We start from the raw sequence: 19,290 nt of genomic DNA on the forward strand, positions 1-19,290 counted from the left end.
CTTAGCTGTAAAATGAGGCGTATGTTTTGAAGAACTACAGACACGTATAGATTATACTGAAAACGTCTGAGCTCTACGTAAATCTGAGTGATAATACGCAAGCATAATCTGTTCTCTGAAAGTGGGTTAGAGGTACATTCTGTCTGATTATTCTGCAACACGGTGTATCAACTCCACAATCAGACTGATCAAAAAGTAGACTGACTTTTTGTTATTGATAAAACTCAGTTGTCATTATCAGCAGGTGTGGAAAGCATCAACATGCCGACAATTTGAGTTACAGTCATCAAGGTTATTGTTTTGAAATTATTACTATATTTCGCACGTACCTTAAAGGTGTCCTTCACAGGATGAAAAAATCTGAGGATGACTAATCAAATAACTCAAAGGGTATTGAGGCTGCAGGTGATTCAGAACAGCCGATACATTCGGAGGCCAAAGAAGAGGTGATATGGTACCATTCTTAGTCACGGATGCTTCATGAACAAACTGAAAATACGGTTTTGGGTTTAATAATTGCTGAGATAAATATACTTAAGACTTGATGAAATAAGGAGGTCTTACCTTGGAGTACAAACAGCTGGCTTATTCCCCTCGTGATAACCCGTTTGACATTGGGTTGTTTGGCAAAATCAAGGATTTAGTGAACTTGTAAACCGGAACTTTGGCAGTCTGACTAGGTTCCATCGGTCGTCCCTGTTGCGAGGACTACTGCACACGTCTTAGTTAATTTGGTTTTTGTGGTGTGGCATATGTCCATTAGAAATGCTTTATTCAGTTAGCCCAGGGAGGAGTATACCGTCAATTCGTAGTGTGACCAAAGGTCTGTCAGTTTTCAGGGAATCATTCCTTCTCTTTCAGAATGTCCTGCGGCAGTTCCCGAATATTGACGGTCTACTTTCACTATGCGTACAGATATGCAGTTCTCCAAATACCTCGTTAAATCACAACACTCCACTGACAGATGGAACATGCACCACGCGTATTCCCGTTGATAAAACCTCGAAGAACGAAAATGACATTACAAAATCCAATAGCGCAATGCCAAGGACGGGTGGATGTGACCAGCTGGAAAGACAGATGTCCATTGCGAGAAATTCCAGTGCGCCGTCATTTCAGGTTCCATCAACACACAGGACCGAACCCTCGTTTATCCAAGGTCCTGCAAGTCTGCAAGCCGCTGAATGTCGTACGACACGTGTTATTGGTATCAAGAGCATGCTTGATCTCGTACCTAGGTTACACAAGGCTTTGGGTGGCGTAAAATCCAGCTTGCTCAGAACGTATAAGGATGTAAGTAATTTTAACAGGAACTAGGTTAGTTCTACAGTTGGAATGACGAAAAGCAAACAAATTTGTCTATTTTTGAAGACTGTGACGAACCGGGCTTTGTATCCGCTTTACTCTGTGGCGCGCAATAAGTGATACGATGAGAAGAGCATACGAACACTGTGAAAACCACATACCACTTTCTGTTTCTACCAATTTTCTATTTCTGATGCTACGTACTCTCTTCGTTCTTCGGTTGATTACTTTTTTTCAGCGCCTACCGTGCACGAAACGTAAATGCGAACATACTTCAGCTCTCTAGTGCAATAGGGGGGGGGCGAGATGGCCCAAGTGGTTAGAGCGCCAATTTACTGACCGGAAGGTCCGTGGTTTGAACCCGACCTCCGCCACTCGACTTCCCCTGTCTAGGCTTGGGCAACCTGACAGCATCCCAGCCCTCGTGCTTCCTTCGGGTGGCATGGCAGCTAGGCACCGAAAGAGCGCTACAGCTGAACGATTATTATTTTTTTTACTGGTGCAATGTCACTTGCACCGAGGCGTCGTTCTGGTCACAATTCTTCGTCTACCACAATAATAATTTTTTATGGCTGAGATGTTAAAATGTGCCCGTAATTTTGTTTAGAACTGTTTGTTTGTTTCATTTGGCATGGCACTAGGCACCGAAAGAGCGCTACAGCTGAACGATTATTATTTTTTTTACTGGTGCAATGTCACTTGCACCGAGGCGTCGTTCTGGTCACAATTCTTCGTCTACCACAATAATAATTTTTTATGGCTGAGATGTTAAAATGTGCCCGTAATTTTGTTTAGAACTGTTTGTTTGTTTCATTTTCAACATTTGAAAACATGAAGAATTCTTTCTACTTTATAGATCAACGATCTAACGCTTTCAGTATTCAGTGGGGTAAAGCTTACCCATAGCTTCCTTCCTAATTCCCCCTCCGACTTAAAAGTCCACTGACAGATCTGTATTTACGCAACAATTTATCAGCTCATGTCTCGAATCCGCAGCCATGTAAGCCACCTCCCCGAATCATCGGTGGACGGAATTTTATCGGCTACGAGGTTCTTACAGTTGATAATAATGATGATGAAAGTTTACCCCACGCAATTTCAATTCGTTATGTTTTCAGGTCCGTTGACTCATACCATTATGGTTTAGTGACTTCACAGATGATCGATCAATCTGAGGGCTTCATTGATTACCCTGGTAGTAAAATTACCTAAGCACATAATAGTGGGAGCATTGCAGAGCGAGGTTGTCTGAATACATTTCCATGTAACTTGACCGTACATGACCATATCGGCCTGCGTTTCCTTTGTTTTCGTTTACACCATGAACTTCAACCAAATGAAACAAAACAGTGAACGCTAATCGCGCACAGAAACCAATGATATATGTTGTTTTACACGAAGATTCCTTCCACCCCGTTGTCTTCTTGCAGCCAGTCCCACTTGATGCATTACAGTTGATAGTCCCGGTTGATAGTTGCCAGACTGTTTAACGGTCACTGTATTTCATTGTAAGTTGTGTGGGATATTCAATGGAGATTTACACCCTGTAGGAGAAGTTATCCTGCACCAAAATACCCAAAAGCACTGTATACCTATCTCATCTTTATGGGGGTTCATCAATAGTGCGCATCTCAAGAAAATCGAGAGTCCACATAATCGCTGAACGAAAGTAATGACCCGCGATGACGCGCGTTCGCGACTGAATTTTTGTGAGATACTTAATACTGATGGTTCGTAGTTAACCCGAAACAGCTGTACAGTCCGCTGTAGAATGGCTTCATTTACGGAATGAAGTCTCCACCGACACCATATTTGGGCTTGATAGTTGATTGCATGTCCCTCTAATCTACTCTCCGGTATTTTCGGGTCCATGTTTTTTTACCATAAAACACCGTATGTTCAAAAGTTGTGGTCCATCGATGTCTCCGTTGATGAAGGCTTGCATGGGATCAGATTGTTCTCGTCCCGAATGATGCAGGATGAACAAAAACGCACATACTTTTGCTTGTAACTTAAGATAATCATATAGGTTTCAAAAATTACCAGGGTAAGATATACCCTTCTGGCGTCAGAATGGCTTTCAAAACACTGTTTCCGTTAGGCAACAAGTGTAATTTCTTGGATCGCACATTCACTTCCGAACCTCTCTAATAACATTCATGGAAACGCTTAAGCCTGTTTCGTTATATCACTTAAATGAGGTTGCCCATCGTGTCTCCTTATACTCCTTCGCTTTGCAGCTTTTGAGTGATCCAGGGTATGATGCTGTTTTGCGAAAGCTCTGTACAGTGTTACACTCAGACGTCCGCATGAGCAAGGGATTGTTGGCAATGAGGAGTCAGAAGTGCTTTGCCATAAAGGTAAGGGTGAAATTCCCTGCGGGTTAATCGGTCCTTTCAGGAAGGTATCAGCGTTATTCTCGATGTTACTCGAAGGGCTTACTCAGAACAGCTGGACGACGTTACTGGTGAGTACCAAATCTACTGTATTAATTTATTGCTTACTGTGACGATTTTGAATGAAACTTTCAGTGTAAATGCTGGGATAGTCCCTGTTATTTGGTGAGACATTCACTTTGAGGGATATTGGAATAATCCGTCACGACTGCTTGTCCCAAACAGGGAATTTGAAACTAGTAGTATGTCTTCCAGAAAGGACATTGCCGCAAACCGCTAACGCCACTGTAGTTTGTGGTAGATTAGTGATGTATTACGTCTGCTTAGTCATTTTTGCCGACCTGAGTACAGCAAAACTGTTTATTGAGCAAACGCTAAACAAGTAATACTGTCTCAAAAAATGTTGAATCAGCTGACCCGACGAGATTCCAATGCAGGTTACTTCCAATAGTGAACACCTTCCGGAACCCAACTAGATGTCTTTTGGAGTCGCGTACCCCTCAGTATAAAATGTATTTATTAGCATCCTAAACCGTCGGTGTCATTTGCAAACCCATATCCTGTGTCCGGCATCCCAAGTAAAAATGCGGGGGCATGTCGCTGTAGTTGCAGGCTCGAGGTCCGGAGCAAGACAGGCAAGCCCACCATCAGTGCGTACTGCCATCTGTGTCCCTTCTGCAGCCATGGCAACAGATGCATGACCATTGTGACGACTAAGGTCCATAGGGCTTTTCGCCAGTTTTGATTTTAGGGAATAGCTTGATTGATCAGGTTCGGCCCCCGCACAGCGCAGATCGTGGAGTGCGCCGATGTGCCAGACACTGATAATCTGCATGTGTAAACCTTTCTCGAGTTTGCAAAAACTGCACGATTTATACGGCGTCAAAAGGGCATGTGTTCAAAGGCCGATCGGCTGCATAAGTTTGCCGAGCGAAACCTTGAGGCTGAACACCAATCACTAAAGTACCCTACTTGTCTAGCTAATGTAACGCAGGTAAGCTATCCAGTGAGTGACTTGAATAAGTGTGGAAGTAGAGGAACAAATGAAGCAACCCCAGTGAGGCCTCTTGAAATTCTCCTAACATACTACTCTTCCAGAAAATACTGAAGCAAGGGTGCCCGAGGGAAACAAGTACCATAATGTCTCGCATACCTGCCTCGGTAGTGCTCAGAGGAGCGGATGAACACCAAATTATTGAAAAAACCGCGAAGAGGCACACAACATATGGGCGTTTTTGTTTACGAATTTTCTTTATCTTCTATCACCGCACTTGACCGAAAATACTACATATCACTATGAATCGATGGCAGTCGCACTCCTAATGCAGTTTCATCTCCATATTATCTAATCATCTGCTGAAGCTTGAAGAAGCATCAATGTATTTTCTTTTCCACCACAGGTCACATGTAATCACCCGAGAAATACCCGTCTTAACTAATTATCTTGTTGAGAATGCTAGTAGTCTTGACTCAATTAACACATGGTTACCATCGGTAGATTTTCGGGAAAAATTGCACTTTCGTTTATTGTGTTGAGTCTATGTTTGTGTTTTATGTTACGCTATTGTTCAGCGCTTCAAGAATCTTCTAGCTACCTAAATAATGCTTTAGTGTTTGAACTCAGTGTTTTGAAGATAAAGTTTCACGCCTTCAAGAGCAATTTGTGTATTTGTTGACAGATTTCGCTATGCCAGAATTCAGGTTTAGTAGTTTGAAGGAAATTCAAGTTACCTCAAAACAGGTACTATGCGAGTAAACAGTGTGAAAGTCAATTTTATTTAGCCGTGTCAGTCATAGATAAAACTATATCAAAACTAGGCGTATTTAGTAGCTTTCTGCCGTCCTTCTGAAAAGCTGGTGAAGCCGGCTACTGTTGACCGGTTCCGTATGTTTTTAGACGATCCCTGCACTCACCTAATTTGTGGGAGACAACAAAGACTGCCGCACTTAACGTAAAGTGTGATGCTTGTTTATATTTGTTGTTATAAATACCAAACCATTCATTCAAACAGGAATACAGAAAGTAGATACTTAAGCCTTCTGAGGTTGGGTGATGCGTAAAATGGCAGAAATCGACCTGTGCTCTAAGAAGTATTGGCTACCTTAGCTGAGATCATGTCCTTACCCTGATCGAAACCACAGGACTTACATACCAAACTTTGTAAGGTTGCCATTTTGCCTGTTTCCACACTCACTTCCACGCAGCGGAAGTCAGCAGACTGAGTAAAAAGCACGGACTCCCACTTCGAGTGGCCCACAACAAAGTTCGTGGATTTTACATACAGATCCCAGAGGCCGCGCTCACCGGTAATGAAGGGCGAGAAAGCGCACAAAACACATCGGTTTCGTTAGAGGATGACTCTGGGAATCGTGATTTTGGAGATCCGTGGGGTTTGGACGAGATCCCAGTGCACAAAGTAGCTGAGACCGACACATGGGAGAATTCTTCGCAGTCGGAAATTCAGAATCAGACGGACTCAACATCAGCGAGATGCAAGAACTATTCAAGAACGCAGCTTCCCAAAGAATTTATCAAGGTCTGCTATTCGAAGTCACTCATCCACTGTACCACGGAAACTTTGGTAAGTTGGTCAACACAAGCGATTTTTCAAATTAAGTGCAAATAACTTTCAAGTAGTGAACAGTGTGAAATTAATATCCATCGAAATTTCCGTTTCCGGAAAACAATTATTTCGGACGCATATCATCACACTGAGCCAAGAGTGGCCAAATTGGTTTCTTCAAAGAGGGTAGACATTCTGACGTATGTAGTAACTGGTAATGTTAGTCCGTATAAATACAACATGCCTTTGACTGACGAACAGTGAAGGTGGTTCATTATATTGGGAACGTGAAGACAAAGTTCCAAGGAATTGGAGCTCACCGTTGTCACGAACGAGTGAATATTTGTGGTTAGAATCTATTGTAGGAGACTCAATTTGACGCGTCGCTCAGCAGAGGTTTTTCTGTGAATGATATAAAGAAAACCCAATCGAAATGATGACGGTTTGATAAATGAAGGAATAACTCGAACTCACTCGAACTAGTGGCTGATATGCTACGTCGCTCTGTTGTTTCATTCTAATACTGCTCGTAGTGTAGTTCATACCGGATGACTGACCAAACTATTCGCACCAATGTGGCTATTTGGACTCAACCTGAAAACACTCAAGACCAACTATCCTAAAACAGCAGAGCACAGGATGTCTTCCAGTTCGCTCATTAGTACCGGTAACCTTTAACGTGACTGCGCTCGAACCAGACCGTTTCTAGTAAGGCACTTTGTCTAAAGACTCATTAATTCGCGTAACAAAAACTGTAGAAAGTTTAATATTCTTAACGCGTTTAAAGTGTGCCTCACTGTCTAGTTAGTGTTGAGATCGCCTGCAAACCGCCAAAACAACGAGCCGCATTGTCAGGTGATTATAGTTACCACCTCAGAGGTGAAACTAGTCGTATGAATCACGGCTAAGTAGATGAAAATATGCTGTGGCAACGAAACCATTGAGGTGATATAGCTGAGAATGAAAGTTATGGGAAGGAACGTCCTGATCGACCAAGACGACATCTTATCTGCAAGAAGAGCCGACGAAATCGGCAGTTTTGAACTTTTTAAACGCATACAGGGACCCGAATTAACTAAGCGAACCACGACTACACCATGTGAACACCATTGTTTACCTTTTCTGTAATCTCATAAGTACTTCATTCATTTCATTGGATTGGAACTTACCGGAAGCCGGCATGTCATTCATTCCAATTCAGAACAAACTACCTTTTTTCGGTACGCGCGCTGTGCCAAAACGCTATCATACTAATGGATAGAGGCGTTCCTGTAATTGTTGACTGTCACTGGTGTCAGTCCGTATCTTACGTCCTGTATTTACGAACAAAACCGTTTCGTGGTCCACCCAAACCCTCCCCTGCCACAATTGAGTGTTGGCATCGCCCAATTTATTCCACTCTCCCAGTTAATGCCACTGGTGATTCCAGGTATCCGTAGCAGCAACATGAGGAACTGAGTCCGTTCGCACGGCTTCGTTCCGTATTCAGCTTCACCTCAAGAAAGCTCCCCTGTTGGCTCTACCGCGGCACCTCAACAATTCTTTGTCACCATTTTCACTAGTCCATAAAAATTAAAACCACGAGAGCAACACTTTCCTGCTGATTGATTTGAATCGCGGGATGTTGGTTGGTTAATTTATCATATCCAGTAGTGACCCTCTGTAAAAGAATGACTTATTTTTCTACTGTGATTGTTGAAAACCTTTCTGAAAGCAACCTGATTCCCTTCTTTTAACTATGGTGTAGATAGCAAGTGTCTTGCCTACATCACTATACCTAATACTCCTCCAAATGCATGAACAATTAGCCTTGATTATTAGGAGAGTTCACAGTTGGGAACAATAAATCATACAAAAGCTCTGATCCTTAGCTTGATATGGGTCCCTTTGTCTCTGTGTTTGGATGTCTGTAACCCAGAACTGAGAAAAAATCTTGGTAACTGGAGCAAAAAGACAATCCATCAAGTGGGCTTGAATCATGGAAGCTACCGACATCTGGCCCGTTTCTGAAAGTCATGCATGACGCTCACTGATAATAATGACAGACATCGAATACTACCCGTTCAGGTATAAGTATGGCTAATCCTGTATAATTCAGGCTGAGAACAACCATCCCCGGGGGCTAATTTGGTAGAATACCCTTTTGATATGTTGAAAGTCAGTTGTTGGATCCACCTCTATACGTCTCCTTTCACTCATACTATGTATACCTGAGCCCCTAATTTATAGTTTAACGTTATTGTTGACCAGATTACGTCTCGAACGCGGAGAGAGTTAGAAAACGGCAAAAAGGACATCTTCATCTGAATGCTACTTTATCCTAGCCGCATCTTCACTGGGCATCATTATTAAATGAACATTGAGATAGAATCCTAATGTTCATAGTTCTCTCCCATTATACCCATATCATTCATACAAGCTGAGTTATACTTCATTTTTTCGATACTCACACATTGCATCGGTCATGTTCTTCTTGTGTTCAGGTGCGTCTCAACGGTATGTATTGTCCTTCTGTCCATTCAGCAAATTCTGTTTCTCCTAGAAAGAATGAAGGGTTCTCTGAACGAAGTCTACTACATTGCTGATCAGTACGTTGGTCATATACACCTCACATATATCCGCCCTAGAATCATTTGTGACCTTATATCTGAGCTTCACCCAGAAATGGGCTTATTTTATCGACTTTCCGAGGTAGTCGCCGGTCTGGATTTCCTAGCATCATTTGCACGGTTGGCTGTAAGTAGCCCTCCAGGAAGTCCATTTGGTAAGTTCATTTTGGTTTATTGAAGCCTGTTCTGTAACGTCTTGGGTTCACGTAAATTCATCGGAAACAGTAAACAATACAGGAAAATACTGTATAATATACCTTTCAATTACCAGAATAAGTTACTTCAGGAATGTACCGCATTATGATCGAGCAATACCGCGAGCAACGGGAGGACCATCTATAACTGGGAATCGATTCTTATGTTTCGAATTCGACGTCTTGACCTATTCATTCCATATGATATATAATCAAACACCAGCGATATGTTTAGACTGGTGCCGAGAAGTTGGACGCTGTGCCATTCATAAGATCTACGCCGGTGTCGGAGTCCTCGTATATCAAATTCCATATTCTCCATGCTTAGAAAGGTGATCGACATCTACCTATACTTGTGCAATCTAGTTATTCAAAATACTTCATTTTAGCAGACCCAAAAGAAGGGATAGCGAAATCGCGAATCGGAGCAGTAATCAGCTCCATAAAGGAACGAAATTAACTTCGGGGCATAATGGGATAACTGAAGCCAAAAAGTTAATTCAGAATCATATTGGAAAACGATCGTTTAGCTCACTCTCTTCCCAGGGTAACGCTTTCCACCGGTTTTCGTTGGCTGGACCCACCCACTTACAGTGCAGCGATCCGTCGAATGATAGGGTCTGGGGAGAAATGTTCGTGGTCTCCGTAGACTTTTACAAAAATTTAGTTTTGATGGATAGTTGCTGTGTTTCACGTTTCTCACACGTCGCATTTTATGCAAATTCACTGCAAAAATCAGATCAATAATACTAGGGCCCGTTTTCATGATCTGTCTATACAGTCTTCACTGTATTCACCAACTCCTTGTTCATTCTCAACCTAATACATTTGCTGAGTGGGGACCCTTAGCGTATGCTAGTGGATCACAATTTAACTTTTGTTGGTTTCAGTGTATCCCAAATTTATGGACAGGCTTGCAATAAAAAACGGAAGAAACATTGTGCTCGAACGCTTTTCTTCGGGTGCAGTTGTGCCAAACCATACGGTATGTAGAACCACATTCCAACAAAAGTGTTAACGACAATCACTCTCTAGTACGCAGCAACGGATCTGAGCCTGACAATTCTCACTGGCCCAAGTATGGTGAGTTCCCTCAATCGACCGGTCTTTTTAACACGTGGAAGACAAATTTCCACCACCTTGTGTTCTACTGGTTTCCAAATAACTCACCCACCAAAACCAAATTGGCATGCAGATGAGTGCATAGATAGAACATACTACCATGTTCTATATCACCCTCATTCATCAAGCCTTTTGTTGGTGTTTTGGCCTTCCTTTACTAGAGTCACAAACACTTGCACTGTCACAAAAATTGCCAAATAACTTATCGGACCTCTCTCACAACAGTCATGTCTTACTTTGATTCAAATTAATTCATCCTTCGTTGTTCAGTGTGACAAACGGTACTGGGCATACCAAATATTGAAGTAACAAGATGGTTGGACAGTCCGATTGCGAAACACTATATCACAGGTCAATTTATCCGGTAATGATTCACCTCCAGATGTGAGTTTTTACCAAATACGAAAGAATATCGGGGACTAGGCACCCTCTGATGAGTACCAAGAATGGCAAAGTCAGAAGTGAGCTATACAAGGCTTTCGTCGATCCTATGAATATTATATGAAGAAAAAATTCCTTTGATGGCTCGAAAATGGTTCTAGAACCGCAGGGCGTTTTTGTTCAACGTATTCATTAGAACATTATAAACAAGATTTATAAGAATTTTCATTTGTTGCCGATGTTTGAGAGGCTTGTAGGATTCACGTTCACTTCACTCGTTTGAATAATCGTCTCCATGGTCTGGCTCATTTATTCTGATGAGTCCACAGCAGAAGGAGGAAGTATTGGACTAGAATATCGCTCTTATTGGAGCTCATCAGTAGTGCACAATCCGTGGTTGTTTCGGGGTTTGAAGTTCAGATACCTTTCATGTGAGGAAGAGAGCTACAACTAGCTCGCTAGCGCGCGCTGGGCGCATCTAAATTTCCAATTCTTCCAGGCGAATGTGTCCATGCTTCGACGATGTGTGGTCTGCCCGAGTGCTTCAGTGACGACCCAGTAACTGTCCTGGTTGTGTCGATCGCTTGCCCCACCTGACAAGACTTTCTTCGGGTAGTGCGACAGACGCTTGAAATCAGGACACGACGAAAACTGGACCCAGTAATGTCCTGGTTGTGTCGATCGCTTGCCCCACCTGACAAGACTTTCTTCGGGTAGTGCGACAGACGCTTGAAATCAGGACACGACGAAAACTGTTCGAACCAGAATGATATTAATTTTGGTTAGCTGTCCAGTTAAAAACGCTTGTGAACATTAATATCAGCGTGGGCTCACTGCCGTGCAATAGGTACCACACGCGCATAAGACACACACACAAGGAGCGGATCTGACGGGGCGAAAAAACCGCTTGTAGTACACAACGGTGTAAAGTGTTGTAAGTAGGACAAGGCTACGAATAACTAAGCATTAATTTTAGCAGAACTTTAAAAAAACACCTTTCTCTTCTTACGATCAAGCTGAACCAACAATGATCTGAACTCTTTCGTATTTTCCGCTACCACTCCTCTCATCGTCCCGTTTTTTCAGAGTGGCAAATCGGCATACTTACGACAAGTTGCCTACTTTCAGATACTAGCCCAAGTTGGTTCCATGGTTCCTGCAGAATTTGCCACAGTGCGCACAGTTGACCAGATTTTCTACCACACAAGTGGAGCTGACGACCTGCTGTTCAATGAGTCCAGTTTTACTAGAGAGGTGAGTATGAGGCGGGTGCACTGAGCTCTTGTCACAAGTAACAAACACAAACATAAATCGCAAACATATAACTCTTTGGGTGATGTGTTCAGATAATCGAACAATACGAACCCCACGAATATATTGATCTCACTTTCTGAACCAAACTTCACTGTCTAGCACGAAGCGAGTTTTGAACCTGCCTTGCTACTTGCCTCAATCATCGTCGGCTGTAGAGTGACTTCAGTGTTTTCAGTGGGGGACTGAGGGTCGACGAAAACAGCGCATCCGGTGTAGGCGCTAACAAGAATAGATACATACCAATGTAACGTAATGTGATCCCCTAACATTTTCACCCTGAATAGGGTTTGGTAGATAACACTGATTGATATATGCATGGCAAAACCGTTCGTTGTATTGGCAAGAACATACCTTCCGATAGCAAGAACGTTTATAGAGCATCTATCCCTTTAAATAATTTGTTACCAACCAGCTCGTTTACCCTGCAAAACGAAGACACGTGGTAAGTTTATCAGCTATAAAACCCGAAAAAATCGTATTTAGGTAGGTTTGAGAAAACCAGGACCGACTTGCAACAGATACTAGATCGTCAACCTTGATTGAGACAAAGGTCATCAATGTTAACGAACCACGCTTGTCTGACCATCCCAGGCTCCCACTCTAGAGCATAACTAAAGGTAGTCGTCCAGTTTCGTTTCAGGCATTTTTTCCTGTAAACCAGGATAATGATCTACAGCATACTCTAACGAACTTGTATTGATGAAATTGCCTTCCCTTCTTTCCTATTCCCTTGCGGTAGATGAAAGGCATGAGCTACCTTCTTCGCCAGTCTACGAACAAATCATTGGTTCTGATCGATGGCTTGTGTCAAAGTGAGTCGCCTTTATTAAAACATGAATCACAATCCACCTACAATGTGCCCTGCTCGAGTGTTGTATTCTGTTCAATTCTAGGCACGAATCAACGCGAGGCGATCCACCTCATGTGGGCCATCTGTGAAGCGCTGCTGCAGAGCAAGGTAAAACAATATTCGTTCCACTATTGTTGACTTGCAGGCTTTCACATTTTTGGCAACACAGAATAACGAAATCACTCAATTGGCAAAATCTTATCCGAATGTGGAAAAGTAAGTCGCGCTAGCAGTTCTATGGTGGAATAAACGTATCAATCAACTTCGTATGACTCGATAAGCTGGCGATGCAGGTTCGAAGTACTCGCTAAACATATAACAAATATCTGTGAAAATACGCGACGTGATTTAAAGAAGTTTTCTTTTCGTTTGTTGACCGCATCCAACTCCATCATGGAAAGTAAACATGGCGTACAAATGTGTTGACTGAGGCTGAGAAATACAGTTGTCCTCTCGAACGAAAATCGCCTACGATGAACGGCTTGATAGGCCTTAGTTGGGTTTTACCCTGTCCTGAAATGGAAGTGGGGCAAACTATTGACCGTACGAAGCCGCTTCGATAATTCCACTAATACAATGAAGCATCGAAGCCACCTCAGTAATATTGTAGCACCCCGTCAAGACACCGGTGGTATTATAAACTTCTTATAAGGACCAAGAGAATCGTTACCCTGATAAAAGTCAGAACCAATACCCCATTGATTCACCAGTCTACAAACGTCACCTGGACTGCAACTATATTTTGGGTTAGTGGTTTGGTGTGGAAGTCAACGAAACACTGAACATCGAAAAAGTCCTTTAGTTACATCCTTGAAAAATAGGTGTTGGTACGTACTCATTGGTTGATGTCAAGTCTGATGGTGTGGTTACTTCTTCCAAGGTAGAGTATACTCCCTGCAAAAGAACAGCCACTGGGAGGCTACCTTTACGAGGAAACGTTTGGTCGGTCCTTCGGACCTTAATTCTATGGCAAACTCTCTCTATAAAGCGATCTTTTGAGAGAGGGAAGATGCACAATAGGACCATCTTAAAGAGGACTTTTAAAGCAGGTCACTTCTGCTGGATATCTCTAATCCACCTGTGTCGTTTTCATGAATGTGAATGTTGAGATCCGCATGAAGTTGTAGCTATTTTCGTAATCGAGTCTTTAGAAGTGAACTATGTGATCGAAATATAGGCAGATAAGGACTTTCTACACTAGGTTGTATTTAATCTGATCGGTTTCTGCAACTACAAAGAGTTCAGAAGATTAATATTAGCTGTCGCAAACCAGTTGGAGATACCTAATTAGACTCACGAATACACTAGATTGGGAACTTTCGTTTGATTGAACGAAAAAGCAAGAACCTATAACAAGAAATGCTCGCCAAGTAGACGGAGATCGAATCAATAGTTCGGCGCTTACCTCCCAAACAGTTTACCAACTGAGCCACGATGACGCTCCCATATGCACTCCAACTCTATGTAGATTCATCAAAAATTGTCCTGATTGATTTCATCTCAAATAAGTGCACTTCCGTGTCTATTTCCAAATCACTGCAAACCGATGACTTTTGGTCTCTAGATGATAACATTACCTCGCTATTTGTGTCCACGATGAAGCCTAATTAGTGACGTTCATGGTCTGCAATATTTTGACAAACCATTGTTGGACCCAAGTGCACTTATGTAGTGGGCAGCGTTTGAGGCAGTCCACGCAAGTCGGAGTCTCTGGGCTCAGTTCCTACCTCTGGTCTGCATTTTTTATACTTGGCTTTCTATTCGATAAGTACCAAACCTCCATTACTTCTACTGAATACTGATCCCTATGCACTACATCAGTCACATGAGAACAGGAGAGTTCCGAGCACTCAGAGAGCATCTAGCTGAATGACAGGACAAGTAGCATATTGAAGCTAAACCAGATCAATTGTAAATCTATTACGCCACGCACAAGTCCCAGTTTCAACTGATCCAGGGATACTAAGCCCAACCGGAGTGAATTCATCAGACGGCATCATTATGTCTAAATTAGGTATGTTGACTAAACGCTGTCGAAACTGTGCAGACCCAAACTGCCGGACATCAATCATTGCCAACAAAAGCATCCAACCAGTGCGTTGTCAGAGATATACACCTCAAAATTTTGCCTTCATTGAGGACAGCAACCTGCGAAATCACTAACCCAGGAAAGATAGAATCAAGCTTAATTAGGTGCTAAGATATGGGTAGCATTCGAACTGACTTCTACCTGTAGATTATTTGTATTTGAGACATCTAGAAGCACAGTAATTTACTATTCATCGCCCGCAAGTTGTGTTGTTGGGTTCACTTCAATTTAATGCATGGCGCTTTTTATTTCAATGATCGACATATCAACTATGAAATACGGGACCACCTAATTTCTACCATTCTAGTTGTCACTTTCTTGTCCACGTGGAGTCCGTGAAAGGCGGTAACAGAGTAACCGAAGAAACGGACATAAACTGGACAGGATATGATAACACACGTGGCGACGACTCGATCTGTCAGTCTTCAACTGTTGTTGGTGAATTGCCTTTTGGACGTACACGAGAACACAATAACACCTTAGAATCAGATGGCGTACAATTACGGTCTAAAGTAACCTTCACATATAGGCTGGTTAAAGGAGTTGCTGTCAAACAAAAGGGTGAGTTCCTGCAAAAATCAGTGGTTTTTGTCATATGAATCAATACTGTCGCGTCGGCCATCATCTTTTTTCGAAGTGCATAAAATTCAGATATACACTAACATCACAAAAAAGGCAACCCCGAAAATACCGGAATACTCCTGCTTTGTTTAGAAAACGTGATTTCTTCTGCAAAGTCCCTTAAATTCTTTGTCGGATGGAGATGTAATTCAAAACACCAGTATCTACACCTATCAATATTGTGAACCAGAACCATAGAAATCGACTTCTGTCATCTGGGCCTAACCGAACTCGAATAAATCTGCAGATAATTTTAGGATGCACAGTGGAACAAACTATGGTAGCAACTGGAGACTCGAAAATACATGGGCGTTGTGCTCTGATTCATTGACTTTCTCCGTTAAAGTCTTTCTCAAATGTCACAGCGGATACGAGTAATGCCGCTCACTTGATGCAAAGAACACCCAAGAAGAGCCCGATAGCGTTACAAAATAGTGTAGCAGATTGTAGTCAGCCTCCACCATTCTCTTGTTAAATTTTAGTCGATACAAAGGGTCTGCCCACATGTTTTTTATCCATCGAAACAAGTCACGGAGTTTTTTCCCTTTGGGGTGTACTATTGTGGGGATGACAGATAACAGAATTCCGAGCTGTGATCTGGGAGTGTTTCCAATTATATGACACTTACTTCTCGGAAACTTACGGGCTTGTAAGTGGACGATAATCGACATGCTATATCAGCCTGCAGAATAGGTCGCTCCATATAACCCTTTGGAACAGAATAATTTACCAAGTACAGGATAGAAAATTCGAGAATACACTTTCAAAGGACATGATTTTAGAGAAAAATAGAAGTCAACTAGAATAGATTAGCAGGAGCTACCGAGGAGAAATCAACGTTCCATATGGTGATTTGGCACTCCATCTTGACCTTCAGCACTCACTTTTCCATATATCATCATCCTTCCAGAACTGATGTACAGAGTGCCTGGTTTTGATAAACATATTTTTTATTTGGCAAAAGTAGACGTACCTGAGTAGTCATGTACAAGGTATGTCAGAACAGATAAAGTTCAACAAACCCTCATCAACAGCTTACTTCTCCCATTATCCAGGTTTGGCGCTTATGAGCTTGAATGCATTGCCAATCGACGTTTTGAGGCGTGCCGAAGAGCTGATGGAGGAGCTAACTAGCGGAATCTCAAGGGCTCAAAGAAATCAAGAAACAGGTGTATCCCAAACAGTAACATGTATTCCAAAATGCTCAGTGAGTAGTTGGGCTTCCGAACCCATCCATAGGACTGGAACACTAAAAAAGGTGAGTTGCGTTCTCGTGCTTCTTTCAACTGTACTGAAAAACGCTACCGGGTCACTCAAAAAGGTATCTGGCAATGTGTCAGAATATTGGTAGCTCGAGTTCTTTGTGGCTGATCCAGTGATTTTTTAATTTGTCCATTGTGCTTGGCAATTGACTTACAAACGTCTCGTCACCGTTCGGGGAGACATCATTAGTACTCAGCTGGGTAAATAGTTTCTCTATTCGCGCTTGAGCTCGTATAATTCGCAAACAGTATCTTCGAACTTCAAAGTGATCGATTGTTCGTAGTCCACTCCACTCAGCGTCTGATCGACCCGCTTGCGAACTGAGTCGCACGGTTGCCTATCATTCTTGCATTTGACTAGGTAACAGTGAAAATTTTGTCATTGTTTCCTGTTCCGGTTGACCCACTCGTATTCTGTATAGCATTATGATCTACTTTCCTGTTGTTGGATTGTTTGATCGTTTACATTTCATTTTCGATAGTTTTCCGTCTTCATCCTTATTGGCCCAGTATCGACTTGTGATAGGTTTTCTTGGGCCTGGCTAGCTAATTTGCACGAACTCTCTGCAGTGGAACATAAAATTGACGGAAACTCGGGACTGCGCCTACCTGATGAGCCACAAGATATGTGAAACCGGTCGTGGGTTGTCGAAGAATTTTCAGCAACCCTATGAGTATCGTATTGCGTCTATGTTTCGTCCGTTTTTTACTGATTGATCGTTGTCCATTCCTATCCTCCCCGTTCCACACAGTATGAATAGGCCTATACGGTCTCCGGGTGCTCATACACAGTTTCTTAACAGACGCTATCTGTTGTGTCTGCGAGTTTCAGTTTTAGGGTGGTCTGCTAATAAATGGTTTGCTCCTCTTGTCTCATGTTCCATTTGTGGGACATGAGAGTACTTTACGTGACAGTGTCACCTTCATTACTAGTGTGCATTTGGCTAGGTGAAAAATAGCCCATACGAATGGGGTTGATGGACTATCAATGTTCACTTCCAGTGTACGGCCAAAATTAAGATATTGAGGGAAAATACTAGGATGTACATGACGCTGATCCGAACAGACTTGAACGTGAAAACTTCCATCTGTTTGACTTCTGTCATTCCACTTCACCTCCCCAATCACAACAGTAAACGAGAAAAAAGTGCATACTCATACCTAGGAAACTCTGAATCTGTTAAACTGAATAAAGCACTGGGGAGTTAGAACTGATGAGATTGTTTATTTCACAGAAAAGACAAATCTAAACATTTTCAGAACACGTCCTCTCCGTATTTTGCGCAAGTGGATACTGCTTACTTGATGGCCTGCTCAAAAGACCTCGCCATTACTCAACAAACTGGAGTGAAGCTGACGAGAAAACGCACCGTCGGAATGACACGGGATTTCTTTCGGTCAGATAGATGAAAGGTAACGTTTTATCCAAATTCGGACAAATTAGCGAGAGACCGAAATTCGTCGACTTGATCGCTTTACATCAAACTATTTTTCTGCTGTCCAGTGCATAAGGTCGTGGTCTATTATTTCGAAAGGGCTCAGTGGGTACAGCACAAACCTACTGATCGGAAGGTCTGTTGGTCGAATCCGACATCTGCCTTTCGACTTTTCCCTGTCTGAACTTGGGCAACCTGGCCCTCGTACTTCCTTCTGGTGGGATAGCAGTTAGTCACCGAAAGGGTGTTACAGCTAAAAGATTTTTTCATAATTTCAAGGATCCGGTGTTCGAACCTGAAACTAACCACCAGCTCCAACAGAGAAAAAGGGGAAACTTTCAATTTTTACTTCATCCGTCGTTAGTACATAGTGAAAATGTTGGGTCACAATTATATGATTCACTGGACTGTTTCGGTTCATTTTAAAAAAATCTTAGCACATGGACCCAAATTGTTGGACAGAGCCGTCGTTTTTAACGGATAACAGTTCGCCCACCGGAATCAATCGGGTATCGCAGGCAACCAGTAGCACCTGTTTGCGAGAAAACGACCCCAGAAACATGCCCGAAACTACCCTGGATATGACGGATCGCCTCAGATTCCAGTTGTTACGACAAATGTCCATATTGGCAAAACCAATCACTCAACAGTCGAACATCGGTACGCCAAACGATGGGATGCGGCCACACGAGAAGGAACTGTTAATGTATATCCGCTTCTTAAAAAACAGATATCGGGCGGTTATCAAAAATACTCCAAACCCAGAAGAATGACCCTACTTTGTAAAATGGATTACCACAAGTCCGACGGCATCTCCGTTTGTAAAGCACTTTTCTGATCACTTATAATGAAATACAAACATGCAATCTCCTAGACTTTGGGTCATATCTGCAGTGATGTTGATCTTCCATGGCCTGCTAACAAATTTCAAGCAGAATCATCTGCAATCCATTTCCAATCGGTCCTCATGTTCCTAATGCATTCTGAAGCCTCAGGGCTACTGTGAATGGCTGCAATTGAAATCAACACGAATTTAAACAGGTGGCGGAAAACTGGGAGTTGTTTCGCATCTAGTTTACTAACCGGGGATTTAATTTCCTCCTGTCGCAGAGAAAAGATGAATTGTCAGGGTGATCCATTGCATTGT

The 19,290-nt window shown here is 42.5% G+C and overlaps 1 protein-coding gene across 1 annotated transcript in view; it reads left to right on the forward strand.

The window, feature by feature from the left end:
- Window positions 1-19,022, forward strand: part of T265_02336 (hypothetical protein) — a gene marked incomplete at both ends in the record, with an annotated part of 29,266 nt that extends 10,244 nt beyond the window's left edge. Inside the window, 14 exons of the mRNA XM_009166550.1 lie at window positions 862-1,293; window positions 3,546-3,665; window positions 3,706-3,772; window positions 5,907-6,287; window positions 8,808-9,029; window positions 9,959-10,053; window positions 10,104-10,151; window positions 11,658-11,825; window positions 12,625-12,697; window positions 12,779-12,843; window positions 12,881-12,951; window positions 15,132-15,385; window positions 16,501-16,703; window positions 18,581-19,022. Of these exons, the coding sequence (XP_009164814.1) occupies window positions 862-1,293; window positions 3,546-3,665; window positions 3,706-3,772; window positions 5,907-6,287; window positions 8,808-9,029; window positions 9,959-10,053; window positions 10,104-10,151; window positions 11,658-11,825; window positions 12,625-12,697; window positions 12,779-12,843; window positions 12,881-12,951; window positions 15,132-15,385; window positions 16,501-16,703; window positions 18,581-18,916 (2,535 nt within the window). The remainder of the gene's footprint in view (window positions 1-861; window positions 1,294-3,545; window positions 3,666-3,705; window positions 3,773-5,906; window positions 6,288-8,807; window positions 9,030-9,958; window positions 10,054-10,103; window positions 10,152-11,657; window positions 11,826-12,624; window positions 12,698-12,778; window positions 12,844-12,880; window positions 12,952-15,131; window positions 15,386-16,500; window positions 16,704-18,580) is intronic.
- Window positions 19,023-19,290: the final 268 nt, after the last annotated feature.

This window comes from Opisthorchis viverrini (assembly GCF_000715545.1).
Source record: "Opisthorchis viverrini unplaced genomic scaffold opera_v5_28, whole genome shotgun sequence".
Classification (NCBI taxonomy): Eukaryota; Metazoa; Platyhelminthes; class Trematoda; order Opisthorchiida; family Opisthorchiidae; genus Opisthorchis; species Opisthorchis viverrini.